Source organism: Hibiscus syriacus, unplaced genomic scaffold (genome assembly GCF_006381635.1).
Source record: "Hibiscus syriacus cultivar Baekdansim isolate YM2019G1 unplaced genomic scaffold, ASM638163v2 tig00111502_pilon, whole genome shotgun sequence".
Lineage (NCBI taxonomy): Eukaryota > Viridiplantae > Streptophyta > Magnoliopsida > Malvales > Malvaceae > Hibiscus > Hibiscus syriacus.
Window position 1 is genome coordinate 13962 of NW_024063105.1, and position 23169 is coordinate 37130.

The 23169-nt window shown below is 29.2% G+C and overlaps 1 protein-coding gene, 2 non-coding genes and 1 pseudogene across 3 annotated transcripts; all 4 read right to left on the minus strand.

Annotated features, from left to right (window-relative positions):
- Window positions 1-1867: 1867 nt before the first annotated feature.
- On the minus strand, window positions 1868-2827 carry LOC120163866 (annotated as a pseudogene).
- A 2138-nt stretch (window positions 2828-4965) lies between these two features.
- On the minus strand, window positions 4966-5179 carry LOC120163909. Its single transcript, XR_005519691.1, has one exon. It is a non-coding gene; the product is annotated as a small nucleolar RNA U3 (small nucleolar RNA).
- An 848-nt stretch (window positions 5180-6027) lies between these two features.
- LOC120163908 lies at window positions 6028-6245 on the minus strand. The gene has a single exon (XR_005519690.1). It is a non-coding gene; the product is annotated as a small nucleolar RNA U3 (small nucleolar RNA).
- Window positions 6246-11664: 5419 nt separating this feature from the next.
- LOC120163902 lies at window positions 11665-13310 on the minus strand. The gene is made up of 2 exons (XM_039173709.1): window positions 12711-13310; window positions 11665-11866 (listed from the first exon to the last, which is right to left on the minus strand). The coding sequence occupies exons 1-2, from the start codon at window positions 13189-13191 to the stop codon at window positions 11814-11816; spliced, it is 534 nt and encodes a 177-aa protein (XP_039029640.1). The 5' UTR covers window positions 13192-13310; the 3' UTR covers window positions 11665-11813.
- Window positions 13311-23169: the final 9859 nt, after the last annotated feature.

Here is a 23169-nt window from a genome sequence, read left to right on the forward strand (position 1 = left end):
AAAATTAATTAAGGACTAAAATGAACTAACATGCAAGCAACATGCAAAAAATAAAATTAAATAAAAATAGGACTAAAACATAAACAATCAAACCATCATGTCAAAATTAAAATAGAATAAAGTATAAAAGTGACTAAAATGAGCATGCTTAATATTGGGTGCTAAAATTACAAAGAATAAAAATAAATAAAACATGGGGACTAAATTAAAAATAAACTAAAATTGCATGGCCTAATTAAAATAAATAAAAAGACAGATTCTGGTTCGAAATACAAACATGCAGAAACTATGAGGCTATTTCCTAAATATTCCTTTTTTCCTAGCCTAAAATATACATTCGAAAAAAAGGGAAAATTACTAAATCAGTCTATAAGCATTTAAAAAAAAGTAAACACACTACACATGACCAAAATGAAAAACACGCATAAATATACAGGGACTAAATAATAAATAACCCTAAAAATATATAACATGCATAAAAGTGGGTAAATTACAAAAATAATCCCTACAGGTGACTAATAGCAAAACATGCTAAAGTTAGGGGGACTAAACAACAATTAACCCAAAAATTTATAACATGCACAAGAAACATGTAAATTACAAAACCGATCCCTATAGGTGACTATTTTGCAAAAATACGCTTAAAATCGATGGACCTAAACGTGATTTCCCCCGAAACGTTTCTTATATATACAATTTTTTTCTCATTTGACAACCGATTTTTTTATATATAAAAAACTTGAGAGTTCTCTCTTCTCTCTCTTTCTTTCTTCGGTTCTTGTCTCCAACCACCGCAAACGAAAGTCAGAACTCCCAAACCGACCCAAAATATCCTTAAAGCTCATATCTATACCGCTAGACACCTATAGTGGGCTAAAACTTCGTAAAAAGAACCTTAAAATACCCAAAACAAGCCCCAACCCTTTGGCTCTCACACACTCCAATGACGACGAATCGACCCCCGGTTCGACCTCCCCCAAGTAACACTCGTCCCCTTTCCCTTTGATTTTTGTTACATGCAAGGTGTTTCCTTTTTTTTTTCTTTTGTGTTTCGAAACTTGGAGAAACATTAACGAAAAAATACATTTTTATGTTTCTTGATTTTTTTTTGCTTTATCGCTTCTTTTTATCCGAAAAGGGGAACCCTTATACAATCGTGTTCAGGGATTTTATAACCCCTATTTTACAGTTTTCTCTTTCTTTCCTTTTTTACAATATAAAATCATTGTTATTTTTGCGTGTGAATTTAGGGTGCGTTTGGTTCACGGAATATAAGATTACCAGTGGGAATAGGATTACCGGAATGTAACATTACCTAACACATTATTGGGAATGTTACATTACTGTGTTTGGTTTCTTTGGCAGTAATGTAAGATTACAGTGTTTGGTTGAAGGAAAAAATATTACTGGAATGTATATTTTACCAAATTGACCTTATTCTATATTTTTTAACAAGTGAAATTCTAATTATTTAAATAAAAATCATTTATATAAAAATTCATCGATAATATATTTAAATAAAAATTATTTATATAAAAATTCATATCATAGTTGTTTTATTGCCATTCCTGCATTATATCCATTGATCATACAGAGAGTAGATGTTCTAAACATTCAATGCAATTGTGGCAGGATCATAGATATTACAAATTGAGAAGAAATAATTGCACTAAGAATTTATAACAGTTATCCATTGTCATACAGTATGCATGTCTAACTGTAGGAAAAATCCTAGGCGAATGGAAATTTATAGCAAGTACTGAACATTTGCAAAGAAATATGAGCCTTTTATATAACTTATAATATAGGACAACAAGGATACATTTACAACCAAGTGACTATTATCATAATACACCACATTACAAACTAAATACCAGCATAACCCAACGGTTGTATATGTCGACTGGTTAGAGAACAGAAGGCCTCATACTTAAACCATCTGTATACAAAACGTTTTAACTTCATTACATTCATATGATTCACCTCACAAGTTGCTCTTTTACATTTTTTCCCATCATCGAATTGGGGGCAGCATCACCGGCCTTTCTTAGATTACAAAGCAATGCATCACGCCCTGTCAAAACTATTTTGAAAAAGATATCTACTTTTGAAAGATTATCCAACCCTTGTGCCCATGGTAGTGTATTAGGGACAGTTAAGTCTAACAAATGCTTGGAAGAACCAGAGAAAGCAGTAGCAAAGACACTGCATATATATGTAGTTGCCACCTTAGCTCCATACATAGCTCGCATCAACACCTTTCCTTTTGAAGAGTTCTTAACTTTTGGCAAGTTTAGTGATTCCAAAAGGTTGTCCAAGATTGGCCGACAAGTTTCAATTCTGGGGTTTTTGGAGCTAATGTGCTCTTTTCAGTTATCAAGTGAGAAAGAGGCCCGCGTGAACTGCTCTGGGGAGTCGGACTCCAACTTATGCAAGACATATTGAAGCATGAGATAGCCTTGGTTAAGTCGTGTAAGCTCAGAGGTAAAAGCATTACTGATATCAAGAAGCTTCACACTGATATCCAGGTATACATCCATCCATTTTTCATCCCAATCAGTCACAGGGAGATCAATCTCAGTTATCAGGTTCTTATGTCACAATGAATCTCATAAAGTAACTCCATTGTCAATTTCATCCATGACAAGCTGAGGATGTCACCCTTATCTTTAGGCACAAGTTTTTTCAGCCTCTCTGATAAGGTGGTCTTAAAAGTGTTCAATAAAGAAAGAAGTATTGGAGACAACTGAGAACCCTTAGGCGATATCATACGGAAATGATTTTCAAAATAGAAGAAATGGCGATTTGGTTCCTGAGGATGACTCATCTTGACTTATTTAACTACAAAAAATAAAAGAACAAATTCAATCATCAGAACTCAAACTCAAATAACATTAATAATTCCATGGGTTATAATAGACAAAAACACCCAGAAGTTTCTATAAATATTCATCTTTATAATTACAAGAATAGAAGCCTTAAAGTCGTAATCTCCATAACAACAACAAACTATTAGTTCCAGGACACATCACACAACAAAAAAAGCATTCCTCTGAAAACCTCCCTCTCGTTTCTAATGAGAAGGCAAATTAAGTTGAACATTTCTTCGAAACTATACCCAGTAGATCTAACCACCAAAATACCTCATAAACATCAAAATTCATTACCAATTAGATAAGCCGAATTTTTTGGATTAAAAAAAATGATTGACCGCGGTAAAGATCAATTATTTTACACCAAAATCATGACAATATATGCAAAAGATCTTGTGAAACGGTAAAATAAGGAGACATGTTCAAAAACAATCAAGTCAAAGTAGCAAGTGAAGATCTCCTTGATCTCCTTCATTTCCTTCAAGGTATCCAAGAAAAAACTGAAACACACATATTTAAAAACAATTCTTTAACGTCCAAAGTCAAAAACACGTAAACTAAAGCCAGTTCTAATAAAACTATCAAAAAGATATCTGCAAACAAAACTGAAAGTAAATAAACCAATTATATATGTAACCTTACCCAGTATTAGATCCTTAAATCCGAACAGAAGTAAAAACTCTCGACATATTGATGGTGCTTTGTTAGGAACTTAATATTAAAAAATAACAACCTAAAACTAAGAATCCTCAACTACAAAATTTTCTCGGGAAGAAATTGTGTTTCTTCCGAAACAAACAAATATGGGAGAATTAAAAAGATCTAAAGAAAAAGAAGAAAAAAAGGATCAGAAACAAATCATAACCCTAACAACCTTCTATCATAATATAATAAAAGAATTTGTGTTTCTCCAGAATCGAAAAAAGAACATATAATTGAAACGATCTACAGAAAAGTAAACACAAAGGAAATGAAAAGAGAGAATTCCACCTGACGTATTATTACTTCGTAATCGGGAAATTTCTATGAAATCTTCAAACGCGTACTGGGTTCGGTCTTCCTGTTGAAATCCCCCTTGGAAACAGAGAGTTCTCGACTTCCTTGGAAATCAAAGACGATGGCCCATATTTTGGCATCCCCTTCAACCATATAAAGATGAGAACACAAGGGCGAATCTTTTAACACCAAAATACTACCGATGGAAGCAGGGGATGGGCGATGGAAAGCGGACAAAAATCACGCACGACGGTAATTTCAGAGAATCTCGATAGCCATAACGAAATGGGGAGAAGATTATTTTAGACAATGAGACGGGAATAATGAAATACCTAAGAGAGAAGAGGGATAAATATTCCCGGGAAAACAATAAATAAAATCACTGTTGATATTAATTCATTCCTGACACTTGGTAATGTGAATCCATCCAAACATGGGTATATTACTCAAGGAAAAAACATTCCTCCCATGAATGAATTATAACTTGAACCAAACAGGACCTAAGGGTTGATTGCTGATCTGGTTGTTTTGATAGGACAGGGGACTGACGTGTGGTTGATGACAACGACGGTGATAGATGATTGGTGGAGATGACATTAGATTGGCGAATTAACCCATGAAATTGGGGATGAATGACAACCATCTTAACACGTGGTCAACGTCCTCAACACTTTTCTTGCAGATTTGACACTTGTCCGCCGTCGCCTTGTGCCTGCGGATGGGTTCAGCATTAGCTAACAATATATAATGGAACACAACAAGAGAAATACACGTATTCTTCGTGGTGTTTCAACTTTGCTAACGGCAGTCCAGCATTCCTCCTTTGCACTGGGTTTAGTTAGACTGGAGACCACAAATTATGTTTTGACAGGAACAGGAGACATGGGGAGAGATTCATTGAACCGTTAGATGTTGCAGACTTCTTCACCTTCTCATGAAAGTTTTTGTAGTTCCAGGTTGTAATAATTACAGGATATACCTTTGATTCATGTCAAAAGCAATGCTCTGAACAAACAAACATCTTCTGCTATGGAAACTAACGATTACATTACATCAGATCTGATAATTTCATAAATAAATAAATAAAAGATAAGGAAGCCTGTCAGACAGCTGCGTGACAATCCCAGCAAGACAAGACGAAATGGGAACAACCGCGGTCAAGGATTGCCGACACTTAGTAACCCAGACCAGTAATCACGCTCTGATCACACAGCCTCAGTTCATCAACCAGACTTGGAATCCTGTCTCCTTAGAACTCAAGGATACAAAGGTACGAGCCTATAGAAGAGATCCTATTCAAGTAAGGTCGTGCTCTTTTATTGTTCTAAGTTAAATACCATCAGCCTTGGTTTTTCCTCCACGGTGTGGGATATTGTTCAGCTTCCGACAAAAAACAATCAGTGTTTTAACTCTTAACCTACTGGTGTCTTCCGTTGTTTATTTAGCCATAAAAGGAACAGATAGTTTATTTACCAAAAACAGGAGGATAGTTCATTACATCATCCCGGAAGAAATTTAAAAAAATTCAAATATAATTCATATCTAAATTATTTTTTAAAATTATCGATTTTGCGTTTCAAGAAGCAATGTCGTTATCATGTTATGGAACACATGGGTTGTATTTGTCGTTTGCAATTAATTTTTTGTTTGAGTGAAGGATTATGGGTAGTGATTATATAATAGTTGATTGATGTTTGGATCTTTTATATCTAAAGGAAGTAGAATAAAAAGGATTAGCAAAGAAAAAAGTTTGTTATTTTTCTTGTCGAGAGATTTTATAACGACCATTAACATCGGTATCAGTTGTACGATCATGATAGTTATTTATAAGTTAATAAACCTGACATTTACGACAAATTGATAAAAAAAATTAATTCTGATCAATCATATAGATGTATCAATGATCATATCAATAAATTGTGACTTTATAAAAGGTGTAAAGGCCTAAGTCCTTGTGTCCAAAGATGTTTTTTCAGGATTTCAACAACAAAGGGGTCCTTGTGTCCAAAGCAATGCTCTGAACAAACATCTTCTGTTATGGAACTAAATGAATGCATCAGATCCTACAATAGTTTCAGGGGAAAAAAGGTATTAGGAGTCTGTCAGACAGCTGCGCGACCATCCCGGGAAGACGAGGCAGGGAAAAAAAAGTATTAGGAGTCTGTCAGACAGCTGCACGACCATCCCGGGAAGACGAGGCTAACCGAGAACGATCCTCTGCGGTCAAGGTTAGCCGACATTCAGCAACACCGACCAATAATCACGCTCTGATCACGCAGCCCTGGCTCATCAACCAGACTTGGAATCCTGTCTCCTTAGAACTCAAGGATACAGAGGTACGAGCCTATAGAACAGATCCTGTTCAAGTAAGGTCGTGCCACACTATCTCCAGGTCCTACTTTAAATACCATTCGCCTTTGTCTTTCCTCCATGGTGTGGGATATTGTTCAGCTTCCGACAAAAACAGTCGGTGTTTTAACTTTTAATCTACACGTGTCTTCCATTGTTTATTTAGCCCTTTCAAGGACCAGATAGTTTATTTACCACAAATAAAAATAACATAGTTCGCTACATCATCCCAGAAGAAATATATTACTGTAAAATATTCTCTTTTTTTCTGAAATAATTTGACTTTCAAATGAAAACCACCTTTGATAGAAACGACTAAAAGATTAAAATTAATTTGATAGAAATATATCTCTAATTATCATTATAATTATAATAATATGGTTTCTGAATTTTGTAGCTAAATTGGTTTAATCAATGTTGGTTAGATGGGGAAGTGATGTTAGACTAGTGTCTTTAGTGAATCCATGCTCTAAGCTTAGTTGGATGTGGGTTTTGTTGTGACTTATTCCTTGGGAAATAATATTGGTACGGTGCACAATTTTTATTAGTACATAATAGATTTGATGTCATAAAGATATGCTCAAATTAAAATATTATTCCAATTTGATTTATTCTATTTTAGGCTTTTGTATTAAATCTTGATACCCGATTTTTATTTGAAGATATTTTTCTCACGATACTCGATTTTGGTTTACAATCATCAGTATTCTTTTAATAGTTTGAACCTATATTGTGGTGGTTTGTCAATATAATCATATTTATTTGTATTTATCTTTTGTTCGGAAGTTTTTTAGATGAATTTTTAACTTTTTTCCTTATAGGATCCTTGTATGATCACAATTGACTATTTTCTCAATAATTATAGAAATGTGTCCTAATTATATATTCAATATACCTTTATAATTATAAATCTTCATTGTAATTTAAACTTTTTATACATTGAGATCAACTTCAAATCAAATTTAAGGTTTTGAATTCTAGAACACTAAATACTAATATGGTGTACATCAAAACATAAAAATATTTAGGGTAAGCTATACATTCAGTACCTAAAGTATCAGTTTCAGTCCGTTTTAGTACGTAAACTTTCAATTTTTTCAAAACCATACCTAACGTTTAGTTTTTGTTTCATTTTAGTATCCGTTTATTAAAAACTTAACGCGCATAGTATATAAAATATAAATTTTGGTTCGTTTTAGTACTTAAACTTTCAATAAAAAATCAAAGCTTGACGTTAAAATTTGAACGAGATACTACAATGAAGCAAAAACTAAACTTTAAATATGATTTTAAAGAGATTGAAAATTTAAATACTGAAACATATCAAAACTAATAGTTTAAATATTAAATATATAATTTACCCAAATATCTATTGCATAATAAAATTGGAGTAATTGGATAGGAATTTAGAATACAAAAAAAGGGAAATGCCGCCCACAAAATAAAAAGTGTATTAATTCCAAAAATGAGAGGGATCCTAAGGAGGCATGGCATGCAAAGACTTTGTGATAATGCCAAATTCAATTGAAAAAGGGCATGTACCCTACAATCTGGGTGCTTGTGGTTGTGGGGTTTCTTAAACCTCTTTTTATTATTTTCACAAAATAAAAAACATTAGGACATTGGACCACCTTTCCCGCGTAAAATAATAAAGTCGTTCTATAATCATAAGGTTTTATTGGCACACTATGCTTTTGTATTTATTGATAGTGAGGCTAATATAGTGAAAAATAAATAATTTAGGGAAATTATGACATGTTAAAATTATTTAAGGATTTAGAATAATGATTAAAATCTTCTTAAAAAGGTGTACGAATAAAGTGATATCGGTGGTAAATAAATTGTTATTGTTTTTTGAAGTTTTATGTCGGAGCATCGGGAATACCATAGATGTGAGCGTTCAATGTTAAATAATTGAGAGTTATCTTCGAATAGATATTGTAACACCCTGAATTCCGGGTTAGTAGTTCGGGTCAACCTGAAACTCAAAGTTGAGCCATTGGACCTTATTATATTATAATTGGACCAAGTTTGTTGATTGTGAGCTTGAGTTAGGGCCCAAAGAGAGTTGTTGTTTGGCGATGAGAAAATTTATGAAATAAAAGTAAAGGACTAAAAGTGTGGTTTACCCATAGCTATTTTGAAAGCTGAAAAACCCCTTATTATATATGATTTTTACGTAAACTAACCCCCTTATAACTCACCAAATATTCTTCCTATCTTCTCATCTTTCTCTCTTCTTCATTCTTTCCTAAAGTGAGGAATTTAGAGAAATCCAAGCTTAGTTTAGTGAATCCAAGGTAAGATTTCAACTCCTTATTCTTCAAGCTTCAATATAAGCTCAATTTCATTAGTTTTTATGCGTAGAACCAAAAATGGATTTTGAAGGGTTTGTGAGAATCTATGGATTTTAGCTATGTTTTGATTTATAAGGAGTTATTTAGAATGTATCCAACCTCTAGACGGATTAGTAATCCATTTTCTTACCTTGTTTAGTGAAGGAAGTAGGAGAAAGTTCCAAATCAAAAGGTAAATAAAAGTTGAGCATTGGTTGAGTTGAAGAGAGTTTTAACCACCAAAGAAGCAAGGTAACACCTTTACAACTCTTCTATACTCTTAGTGAGTCATTAGAAGTTCAAGATAGTTTAAATGTTTGAGTTGAGCATGATAAGCACTTTCATGGTGAAATTCTTGTTGCTAAGTTATAAATGTGTTTAAAGCCTCTATTATGACCCTTGTTGATCAAATAAAGCTTTAAGCATGTTTGGGAACCTCATTAGGGTCTTTGGGATTGAAAAAAATAGCATTTTAGTATGTGTTTTATGACTGTTGCAGGCAGAGTATCGATACTATAGGGATAGTATCGATACTCGTTTTTCGTTTTGGTCAAATTCGTGAGTTTCTGGGCAAGAGTATCAATACTCTTTCAAGATTATCGAAACTTTGGGTCAAAGTTTCGAAACTCCCATAAAGTTTTGCAACTGGGCAGAACAGAATGTTTAAAAGTATCGATACATATATAAATTATCGAAACTTTTGCAGGAGTATCGCTACTCTTGGGCTAGTATCGATAATTTCGGTCTGTTTTTGGGCAAAAATGTTAGTTTTTAAGGGAATTAGACTCGAGGTACCCAACACTTATTTTTATCATCAAATAAGACTACAAGCGAGAATATTAATGATATTAATATTACACTTAGAAACAAGATTTATTAGGATGACATAAAAATAACCTTGGATGATGCTCAGGAAACGACCAGGACACCCAAGTTCCTTTAGAAAACGCTGGCATTATCGAAAGTATAGATTCAGTCCGAATATATCCTTAGGTAGGGCCGAGGCCCTTTTGACTAACTATGTTTGTCGAGGCCTTAACACTCTTTAGAATAAAGGGTGGGTTAGTCAGGGGTATGATTTTTGATGCAGAGAATTTCGGGGGCCATATCCAGGGTAGACTAGAAGGGTGTGTGAGCTCCGAGATGCAGAACCCTCAGCCGCACCATGATGTCTACCATAGCTTAGAGAGTGAGTATTCGATAATACTCTCTAAAGCAGTTCTAAAGCATATTAGCTTGGGCGCAAGGTCCAACACTCAAGGAGTGAGCTAGTAGAACATAACAGATAGTAGAACAGATAGCAGTAGACTTGATAGATTGAGCATGTCATGAACACTTTTAGTATGTCTCAGTTGTTAGTGTGGCACTGAGTTAGTTAGCTGAACGTTTGGAATTTGTTTCATTACGCAGGTTAGTCGAGGAGCAGTCCGATGACTTTTTTACAGACCCCAATAGTGCATAATACATCTCGAGTTCATCTTTAGACGATATGTATAATTATAAACCCCGATTTGTATATTTTTGTATGAGTCGTAACTCATTTTAAATTATGGTTTGTATGATTTAAATATTATTTTGGGAGCTCATAATGTAAACTATTTTATTTAAAATGAAGTTGATTTATTTTAGTATGAGTGATTACAAATATTCACTTTTAAAATGGAAAATGTTTTTAAAAAATTTGGTTAACCACTCCGGTGGTTCCATGTGGCATTCTAATCGGTTTACTATATGTCGTACTGATTTAGTTTATTACATATACTACCTTGTACTTACCATAGATTAATCAAAAAAATTCTTAAGAGGTTAATTATTTGAATAAAATTATATTTCAATTTTTTATTAGTATAAAGTAATTATAAGATAATATTTATTTAAAAAAATTAATTATATATTAAAATTTTCATTAACTATTAGTGTCTTTAAAATTAGATATAGACTAGATTAATGGTACGATTACAATTCTTTTTGAATTTAGTTGAATTTGTATATTTTTTTATTTATAATATATATTAAAAAAATCCATAAAAGATAAGTCTGTTTATAGGTAGGGGTGTTCATTCAGTTAAAACGGTGGTCGACCGAATTGAATTAACCATAACCGAATTAATCAAACTTTTTTTTTCTTTAACCGTTAATCGAACCGAATTTTTTTCGAACATATTAACCGAACCGAATAAATTTCGGTTAATTCGGTTAATTTCGAATTAACCAAATTTTTTTAAAAATTTTCTAATTTATATAAAAATTAAATATTTTTTAATTCAAAAAAGTTTATAATTAATTTAAATAATATATAATTATAAAATAAAAATTTTAGATAATTTTTTTAATTAATTAATATTGATTTAAGTTTAAAAGTTATTGGATTTTAAATTATTAATTGGGCTTTAAATGGTTTGGGCTTAGCCCATATGCTATATATAATATATTTAATATTTTTTAATTAAAAACAGTTTACAAATAATTTAAATAATATATAATTATAAAATAAAAAATTTATATAATTTTTTAATTAATTAATATTGATTTAAGTTTAAAAGTTATTGGATCTTAAATTATTAATTGGGTTTTAAATGATTTGAGTTGAGTTCATATGTTATATATAATATATTTAATATTTAAAATTTAATTTCGATTAATTTGGTTAATTAACCGAATTCTAACCGAATTAACCAAATTCTAAAAATTTTCTTAACCGTTAACCGATCGAACTAATTCGATAACCGAACCGAATTAACCGAACTAATTTAATTCGGTTGATTAACCGAATTAATTCGATTATTTGAACGTATGCGAACCAACATAAATTTCGCCCTAAAAAAGGCTTTCCTTTTGTATTTTTAACTAAAAATGGCAGTGCTTAAAGCATTTTCACCAGAATAAAAAAGTGATATTTTTTATTTTTTTTATAATTACAGTGGCAAAATAACGGACATTCTTTGCTCTAAATTTCTATTAAGATTAAAAATGAAACAAAAATAACTATAAAAAATTAATCAGAGATTTTTTAACATTATTAATATAATATATTTATGCAAACTTTTTAAAAATAATATTTGAATTATTTAAATAAAATATATATCTCTTTGACACCGAAACAACTGCTTAAATTTAATTTTGATGGGAAAATTAGATTCCAACAAGTCACTTCTTTAATTACAAATCCTAAAACTATTTATATTTTAGTATATAATTAGAAAAAAAAACTAATTAACTATTACATATATTTAAAATCAAAAACAAAAGGACACCACCACTATCTCGTATCCTCAAACCCTTTCTCCTTCCTCACATTATTCTTCAGTACTCCTGAAAAAGAAATAAACCCAAAATTTTATTTATTAATCCTTCAAATACAAATCTAATAAAAATGTGAAAACCCATTTATTTATTTTAAAAAAATAAACCAATAGGCTAATTTCAATAGATTTATTAGTTAATTTTGAATTTATATATGATTATTTTTGTATACATCTAATAACAATTAAGATAAATTACATATTCAATCATCTAATTATTCTCACAATTCTAATTAGTCACTAAATTATTTAAAAAAAACATAATGACCTATGCGTTTTGATTATCTATCCTTAAAAAATTAATAGTAATATTTAGTGATAATGTGACGTTATATTCTGATAACACTCCAACATAGTCATTAAAATTTTAAAGATGCATATGTAATGTTAGATATAATTAAAAAAAAGATAAATTATGTTTTTAGTATTTAAATTATCAATTTTAATATATTTAAATTTTTAATTTTTTAAAATTATATTTAAAATTTATTTTTATTTTATTTTATTTTAGTATTTAAAGTTTTAGTTTTTATTTTATTATTTATTTAAGATTTAATGTTGAGTTTAAAAAATTAAAATTTTAAGTATTAAAATGAATTAAAATAAATAATTTAAATACTAAATGTATTAATTTTTAAATACATGTAATAAAATGAAATTAGATAATAATTTAAAAAAATTAAAATTTAAATATTAAAGTATACCAAAACTGATAATTTAAATAATAAATTAATAATTGTTTTTCAGAAAAAAAAACAGTTTAATAACAAAAATATAACCTCGAAAATAATTGGATAATTAAATATGTAATTTAATCTAACTAAGATCGAAAGCAAAGGAAAATATTGATTTACCTTTTGGTTTACAGAGAGGAGGATCTTCAAAGAGAGACAAGGAGAGTTGTTTATGAGCAACACCAATGTCAAACAAGATAAGCCCAGATTTTGGATCAAAAACGACGATGTCTTTAACAGGCAACCAAAGGAAGAGCTCTTCTTGGCTCAACCCGACAACACCTTTCAAGCTTCCATAGCTCAGGTTGGCCCTCACCACACTGTCGAAGAACACCCTATTCTCGTACTTGGTCAGGCACGGTTCCCCCAAGAAGACCTCGAGTGTTCCGTTGTCGGAAAGCGTGTAGGATTTCACCTCTTTGGGAAGCAGACCTGCTGGTAAGCCTCTCGAAACAAGAAGATCATGGATCGAAGAAGAAGAAGAGGGTAAAAGGAAGGAGAAGATTATGAGGAAATAAAGTTGATGTTTTGTTGAAAATGATCTGGTTTTTATGACAGCACTTCTGGGAACTGCCATGGATGATATATTCGAGCTGTGCATAGAAGGATGGGAAAAAGGAAAAGGGAGAAAAAGTCAGTTAAAAAGGCAAAATGGAAAGGTACTCGGAGGAAACGGGTGTTTAAGCCTGTTAGGGAAGAAGATGGAGAGGTCGAAAAACATTAAAATAGAAAAATGGGTAGATGACAGTTTTGACCTTGGTATGTAACCATTGTTAAAGATATACACGAGACGTATATAACCATTGTTAAAGATATACACGAGACGGATTAAATCGGGTCGGAATATGTAGAGTTTAAGTCTCATGTTTATCCGTAAAGTATATCATTTTTTTTTCATTTAAGTACTTCAAATATTTTTTATCAAAATAAGTACTTAAAGTATTTTTTTATCAAAATAAATATCTAAGTTATTTTCTTTTATCAAAATAGGTATCTAAAGTATTTTATGTCAAAATAGATATCTAAACTACTCAAAAATTTTAATTTAAGTTCTAAAAAAGTTTAAATGTGACATTAATAAAAGAATACTTAAGTATTTACATAAAAAATTAAATATTTCAGGTATTTATTTTGTCTAAAAAAATACTTTAAATACATACTTTAATTAAAAAATAACTTTAAATATTTATTTTGATAGAAAAATATTTTAGGTACTTTAATGAAAAATATAGAATCTATATACATATTTGTTTTATAAGCCTATATAAAATGGTGTAAAAAATGTTCTTACTATTTTAAAAATAGTCACTCTAATATTTTTTTAACATTTTGATATCTGACAATTTATTTTAAGAGAGGGTATATAATGTTTGACCAATAGTCATTTTAGTCCTAATTCTTTTTTAAGTATTTTATTCCTTCAACGTTTTATTTTAAGGTAAAAATATCATTATTTTAGAGTTTTAATAATTTGTTAACTAATAATTTTTATCTATATAAAGGATCTTTTTGTCTAAAAATAAAATACTAAGACTAAAATACTTCAAAAAATAATAGAGATTAAAGTGACTATTTAATCAAATGTTATGATTTTTTTATATTATGAGTCTACAGTGTACGTCATGCATCGGTATAAATTTATAAATAGTCATTAAATTATAGTAAAATATTATTTTTGTTCATTCAACTTTTGAAAAATTATAAAATGAGTATTAAAATTTGTATTTTGTTAAAAATAAGTATTGGCACTTAACCATCGTCAAAGACTAATGTAACATATTAAATTAATAAAAATATCTTATTTGCACCATCAATTGTGACTAAAATTTTGTTTTTGATCTTTTTCAATATTTTTAAGTAATAATTCTAAAAAATAGAACAATTATTTTTTAAATATATGAATTTTTAAATTTTATTTTTGAACATCGTTTAATAAGAAATGATTTCATTTTTTATAACTGAAATGGTTAGACCTCAAAAATTACAAATTATAAATTTTCAAATATAATCTGAATTAAATAGAAAAGTAATTATAAAAAAAATTATGAGTAACAAATTCATATTTTATAAAAATAGAATTATAATTTTATGAATTAAAAGAATAATTATAAAGTTATAATTTTTAAAAAATATTTTATTATTATAAAAATGAATCATAAATTTATATATATTTATTTAAAAATTATTTTTTATAATTTTTACTTCAAAAGATTAAAAAATATCAAAATGAAATTTAGTTTATAATTGAGGGTTCGAATGAGATTTTTTTTATTAATTTAACATGTTACGCTATATTTTTAATGATAATTAAAGATGTAATATTTATTTTGTAATACAATTGAGTGGTCAAATGAGATATTATGTAATTTTTAAAACTTTAATGTTTAAAATAATTATTTTAGTATAGTTTAATGACCATTTAAAAAATTTACCTTACAAAATTAATGGTACATTTCGGTGTGTAGTGTGTATCGTAGAATATTCCTTGCCAATATATATATACACGTAGAAACATTATAGTAATTTATCCTTGAATATAAATAGAACATTATTTATATAATTAGAGAACCCGACAAAGACTTTTTACTTTAAATTTGACTTCGTCCTAATTCTATTTCATAAAATCTATTACGATTCACCTTAAACTAAAAATTTAAGGGAAGCTAACCCTATAGAATCAGATCTAATCCAAATCAATTAATCATGATTAGAAAAAGATATTTCCAGTGGCAGTGTATCATATATGAACTCTTATATTAATAAAATTAATTATGAAAAGAAGCTAAACTAAGACTTGTCATATATTATGGCAACTTAGTGGGTGAGTTTGATAAGCAACATTAGTTTAATCTTAGCACGAATCAAGCACGAATCAAGAGGTTTCCGTGATAAATGAATTGTTGTTATTCCTTAAAAATCTGTGCTTGAGCACCATAAATATCAGGCAAGTAAGCGTTTAATATTAAAAGGTACAGGGTTATTTTTGAACAAATATTATATTGTACTTACCTAAATTAATAAAAACAAATAGTTGAATCTCAGCTTTGATTGATATTTTTTTGATTTTGTGATACTTTTACGTTTTGGTTTGCTTATTGTGGTAAGCTTATAATAAATATGATGTGGTCCATTGGATATGATGTAGTCTACAATTATTTGCATTATTTGGCTTGTCTTTACGTGCATAATTATTTAGTTTGCTGCATAGGAACTGATAAATGGCAATTGTCATGTTCAAGTTTAGGAAAAATAATATAATCATTTCATGAAAATGGAAAATATTTTGGTTAAATTTAATAGGTCATGTAAATATATTTTTATTATAAATTAAAATAAAAAGCAATAAAGTAAATTCATTGTTTGTTTGTTTCTTTTTCATTTAATTTAAATTTTTTTGTTACTTTAAATGGTTTATATTCTCTAATATTCTTACAACCTAAAAGGAAGTGAATTGTGAGGTTAGGCATAAGCAACTAAGGGATGAGCATGATATTCTAATATTGTTATCTTTATATTTTTTTAATTAAGTCCTTATTTGTTGAACCTATTTTGATATAACAATTTTAAGGGCAAAAATATTTTTGGACTAAATTGAATTTATTTAAAGTTTTCAAAAATAATTTTAAGTTCATAAAACTTGAATTTGAACACAAAAATAATTTTTTAGAAAAGAAGTACTAATATTGTTCTTACAATATCGATACCACATGAACAATATTGATAAATAAGGTAAGGGAAATATCAATACTCTCATGGCAGTATCGATACTACCGATTAGTTTTAAATGTGTTCAGATTTCAATAGGCATTTTTAGTATTGATACTCAAAGGAGTGTCGATACTAGTTTTTGTATAGTAGTATCAATAGCATCATTAGCATGACCTCAATACCGATACTCCCAGCCCAACGGTTGAAAAACGACTAGTTTTTATTAGTGCAATATCAATACTCCAAGCCCGAGTACCGATACTCCCTAGTATGAGCAGTTTTATTTTGCAGCAATTAAGTCTCCAATGGTTCCAAAACATCTTCAACAGCTATAAACGATCACAAACACATTCCAACATATAAAATGAAGTTCAAGACACTTGAAGAAGGTTACACACCACCTATCCAAGCATTGATCATTGAAAAGCTTTCATTATTTATTCTTCATTTTCTCTTGTAAATAGTGTGTTTTTAGTGAATTTATTTTGTAAATATATTCCTTTGAGAGATTTCTTGTTTACATTCTTTTTATCCTTTTGAAAAAGGGGTTGGTTTCTAGTTTAGCTATTGAAAACTAGGGAGTTGTAAAAGGTTACTCTTGAGCCTAGAAAAAGAAAGAATAAATTAGTGAATTTGTTAGAAATCTTTAGTGTGAAGGGACCTAATTGTTGGAACCTGGTGTTATTTATTAAAGTAACTAACTAGCTCAATAATGCATATTAGATTTTTATTTATTTTAAAAACCATTGTTTAAAATATATTATTTTTTATTTAGATAAATAAATTATAGCCACCATTGGTATTCTTTATTTTTTTTCTTTGATTTTATTATATGTATCTTTACTTTATTTTATTTCTTTAATTTATAATAATTGTCTTTATGATATGTATTTAATATTTTTTTATTGCTCGTTTGAATTTGATCGTTCTCATCGTTTAATTTTTTCATGGTTGGATTTTAAGTTGCCTCAACTAATCAAGATGATGTTTATTTTTAGTCATGTTAATATGCTTTGCTTTGGACCATCAGATTTGATTTAAATACGATATTTGTATTCGGAGATAATTTTCTCACAATGTTCGACTCTGATTTGTGATTGTCAGTGGTCTTTCAGTAGTTTGATCTCTTGTATTAGTTCATTTGTCGATGCAGTCAAATATATTAGTATCTATATTTTGTTCGGGTTTTTTTGGATAAGTTTTTAACCTTTTCCCTATATGATCACTAGTTTATTGTGTCAATGATTATAAAAAATACCCTAATCATATATTTAATTATAATTTTTATTATAATTTTAAATATTTTTTTTAAATAAGATTAACTGGTTTTATTTGCATGAAATACAACTAATATTAATAAAAAACCGTCTTAATAATTAAATAAAAGATTCCTCAAACTTAGGGTTGTTTGTTTACTTCAGAATAATTAAGCGTTTAATGATTCAAATACTGAATGATTCAGAGGCTCTGTATGAATTAACTCTAAATGTGACATGCTGTTTGATAATGGTTCTGAATCATTCAAAATGTACTTCATTGAGGAAGTTGAATCACTCTAAATACTTGTCCAAATTTTCTATCGTTTCTCGCCATACTCCCAAAATTTTTATTTGGTTAATTCACCTCCTCTTGGTACTTTTTCAGTTGAATAATATAGCATCATAAATTCCAAAATTATATTATCTGATAAAAATAAAATTATATATAATGGATATATATTTTTTTCTTAAAAATCGAGTTGGATTTTAGATCAAGTTGAGCTTTTTTAGGTCGAATTGAATGCCATATGAAATAGTAAAATATGTAGATCAAACTTTTTAATTATATTTATGGGTTTATTTTGAGTTCATTTAACTTAAAAATCCATTCACCATTTTCATAATTAGCTATTTAATTCCCTATTATATCATTGTTTGAAAATATTTTTTTATTAATCTAAATTGCTTACAAATGATAATATTTGTTCTAACGACTTTCAATTGTTTAATAGTGAACGCTTAAATATTCTACAATCTCTAGTGCTCGGACTTGAGATCTCCAAGAATAACAATTATGCATTTACTCACTAAAATAACTTGATTCGTACACCTTTAAAAATGTTATGAGTCATATATTCCGATGCATGATTTTTCTCAAAATTGTTACATATATAGATAGGGGCTTGACTTACATTACTATAAAATTAGATGAATTTTACATAAATTTATAGTTTCTTTCACAATTGTTATTTTAATAATTCAAATGTTGAATTATTAATTTATGTAAATATAAAATAAAAAAATATTTATTTTATGTAAAAGCTAGTCATAAAATATATGTTAATAAATACATTATTTCAGATTGACATGATAGAAATGTCATATTAATTTCAAAATATACATGCCTAATAATAATAATAATAATAAATTCAACCGGATTGGTTTCAAAATTTACGTGCACAATAAATATAAAGATATTCTTAAATCCAACAATTATATTATTAAAATACCCATCATAAAATTTTTATTAAAATGTATATAACTCACTTAATTTTATCCTTATAAAATTAAGAAAATATCTCTTTATTTATATATTTTTTTCATAAATAAAATATAAAACAAATATCGAATTATTTGACTTAAAAACAAAATATAAAAAAGTTTGATCACACAAAGATGGGTCCACTACCAAATTGTTACGTGCACTGGATAGATCAACCACTCTCAATATATCTTATTGACAAGGATGCTGCTTCCAAGGCAAAGCAATGTAATTATCAGCCTTAAATCCTTATTATAGTGATTGATAAACCAGGGTTAGTTAGCCAAGGAAAGGGCAATTTTCACACACACACACATATATATATATATAGAGAAATTATATTAAAAATTTAAGAAGGTAAATTTATAAAATTCTATAAAATAAAAAAATAAAATATTAATAAAAATATTTAAATTATATAAAAATTTAAACTTTTCAAAGAATATGATCGTCTCAGACCATATCAATCCATCTCTAATTGTAAATTTTAATTATATGAGTAATAATTTTTGCCTCCATAATCAATATTCCTTCAAAACAAAGCTTTAATTATTCTTTGATGTTACTAAGTTTATAATATACAGTCATATATTTAAAATTCGAGTGATTCAATATTAGTCGGTAAAAAAATAATCCTTTTTTTATAAAAAAAAATTAAGTCAGGGGACACTCCTCAAATATAAAATCAATGTATACTTAAGATCCAATTAGCCATTAAAAGTAACGGTAATATGATTCGATCTTAACCTTACAAACTAAAATAATTAAATTCCAACCACTTGTACTAACCCTCATTGCAAAAAATAATCTTTTAAGTATATGATTTTTTTTTGTTTATTAATACTATTTTCAAGAATTAAATGTAAATTTATTCTATTATATTTTACCACTATAATTAATATTTATTGGTAAATCATATCATATATATCATATAACTTATTATATTTTATCAAACTGTTAATATTTTTCATTAAGTTCTGGTGATTATAAGTAGTATCTGTTTTAAATATGCTCTTAATCATTTAACAACGAACACTCAATCAACCTGTCACAATCGTTGGTGTTCGAACTCATGACATTTAGAAATAACAATAATTCTTTTAACTACTAAGGTAAATTGATTCGTGCATCAAACTTTGTTAATTTTGTGTTTAATAAAAAAAACTTTGGTAACTTTATGCAGTTCTAAAATTATCAATACAAATATGGAAAAAGAAAATTCTGATGGAAAGGGACAAATGAGATTCTTTATTTTCATTTTTACCACTTGGGGAAATGTGATCGGCAGTTAACGGAACCCAACCAGACATAGTTGTTTATATAGGTTATTATTATTTTTTTATGAAGGGGGGTAATGATTTAGTAACCAGCAAGGGTACCAATTGTAGGTGAGACAGCCGTATGATTTGACACACGTGGCCCACAGGTCACTGGCAACTTGGCATCTCCCGGTTGGTGAGATGATCACGAGGTGTATAGTTGTGTGGAAGAGATGGGTCAGGGCAAAACCGTAATAACGTATTTCATTGGCCCACGTGTTGGCCGTTCTTGTCCACACGCGTGACTTCTTTTCCGTGACCTCATTGTGAGATAGAATCTAACACCACTGTCCACAAGACCAATATCTTATTAAAAATAATATGATTAATTATAAAATAAGTGTTTAAATTATATTATTTTTCTCAAATAAATGTTTAAACTTTTTATAAATCGTTTATGTGTTTAGTGTTATAAACTTTATTATTTTAGGTGTTTGGACCGTATCTATCGTTAAAGGATACATATACATTTTGGTAATTTTAAAAAAAATATTTAAAATTAAAAATTAAAATAAACACAAAAAATTGAAATAATCTCCAAAACTTTGAAAACCATCATTTCAATTCCTAAACTTACGTTGGCCGCATCCTTTTATCGTCGAAGATGACATGGACTACGTTAACGGAGGTGGACGTGACCGGTAAGGGCGACATTATTGGGTTAGGGATTTTGTATTTTTAGGGACTTAGGTCTTTTTTTAATTAATAGAAATTAGAGTTTTTTTATAAATATAATAATTTTTTTTTTTGAAAAAAAATTCAAAATTATTAGAATGTGACATGTGTTACTTAAGAGAGAAAATTAATGACAATCATGACTCAAACACCTAAAGTGGTAAAGTTTGTAACATTAAACAACTGAATGATTATAAAAAAGTTTGGACACCTACTTAGAAAAAGTGATATAATTTAAGTACTTATTTTATAGTTAAGCCAAAATTATATATATATAAATTGATATTTTAGGTTAAAATTGATATTGTTTTATTTAAATTGTACTTAAATTTAGTTTCAAAACTTAAGCTGATACTATAACTTTTGTTGTTCAAACTATAATCGAACTTGACTTTTATCATTGTCATACGAATCCACTACCAATCCTTATCAATCGAGGCCATAGAAGGAACTTCTCTATTAATCGAAATCTCTGGAGTTCCTGAAGTCTCCAGAATTCTATATCTTTCGATTAGTTACAATCTCTTCACATTATTAATCTACAAACCAACATCATAGCTAGAGAAGGAATCATCCCTATCGAACAGGCTCTCTTTCGACTTCTCATCATTTATCGTCCTTTTCAGCTCACCACACTCCATCTCCTCTATAGAACCACCGTTATGACTCTCCGCTCAAATAAGAAGGATGGTAATTTTATCGTACATTTTGACATGTGCTAAAAGATTCCAGCCAAATTCAAAAACCATTTTGGACAATGAAATAGCATACCGAAACTAAGTTTAAGTATCTAATATTATATTAACTCCAAAATTATAATTCGATTAATTCGTGACATCAAATATAATCCAAAACTTCAATTCATGTATTCATGTGAGAACCAAAACTAATACAAATGACCTAAACTTATAGAATGGAGTATGTAGTAACCCTCGAGCATGAGCCGAGTGCTAATCTGCCCTCGAACCATCGATGAACTGTCGACAAAAAGAAAAGCAAGTAGATATTCTGGTACCTTGTCAAGATGGTGGTTCTGACGGACTTGCTGCTTGCTGTGGTCTGAACTGTCCGGCAGGAGGACCCGTCTTTTCGTCTCTCGTATTTTTTGCTTTCATATTTTGATTATTTTCTTGCCTTTGGTTGATAAGTAGGGTATTTGCAGGTTATTATTTCCCATTGATATATTTATCACCTAAAAGTACACCAAACCATATATTATATATATCATATTGAAACAAAAACTTTGCATAATTAAGGATAATTAGCCAAACAAACCTCCTTAATCTTTGCTTTTGACATCTATTTAGGAATCAGGCAGCACCCAAAGAACTCCAGGCAATCCTACATCCAAAACAGTAAAATTCATTCCTGGAGTCGGAGATAAAAGCATCATTTAAACATATGCGATTCAGGTTCGAATGTGAGTGTCATATACGGATATGTGCTCAACATTGTGTATGCTCCATTGCATCGGATGTAGGTTTCAAACACAGGTATTTCAAGTAAAATGAAGAATTAGAGTAACATAGGTCTAAACAAATGAGTAACATAGGGTAAAAGCATACATGTTCTTCTTCGCTTCCTCCCTGCTGCAATAAAAGGGGGGGGGGGAATTCATCTGAGATTTCTTCATTACAATAACTCAATTTTCATACATTCACTGAAATGGTGATTTTTGTACATTGATTTACTACACATTAATCAGATAACATAGGTTCTTAATGATTAAACACATGCATAAAGAAGGTACCTCATTTTGATAACTAAGAAATGATCATCCATGATACATAGCCCGGAACAAGACTGCTGACGACCCAAAATAATGCTACGACATACGAATTCAGGTTCTTGAAACTAACTCACTCTCTCTATCAAAAACCTTTTGAGGTTCTTACAATCTGAGCTGACAAATTCAGGTAAACAAGTACATTGCAAGCCTAACACAAAGATATTCTGTCCTAATTAAAACAAGCCAGATGAATTGCATACTTTTTCCCTTTTCACTGCTTTTTAACTTGCTGATTATGATAAATCAGAATATTTATGAGCAATGCAAAATGTTTAATCTAGTTTCTTCCATTCAATCCAAGGCTCCATCTTTGTTAATCATCTTCAAGCTCAGACAATTGGATATGTTACCATAATAATAAACCTTCACCTCAAACTCAACATAATTAACAAAGGAATCCCTTTTCTATGTTTCAATAAAGAACTAAGGGAAACAAACTAAACTGCCCCATTAATTAAATATTTCTCGGGAAACGAACAACACAGAAAGGGGGAAAAAGTGAACTTTGCAGCACTCCTATACCAAAAAGGGGGCGAAAACCACAAAATCTCACCAAATTTGATATTCC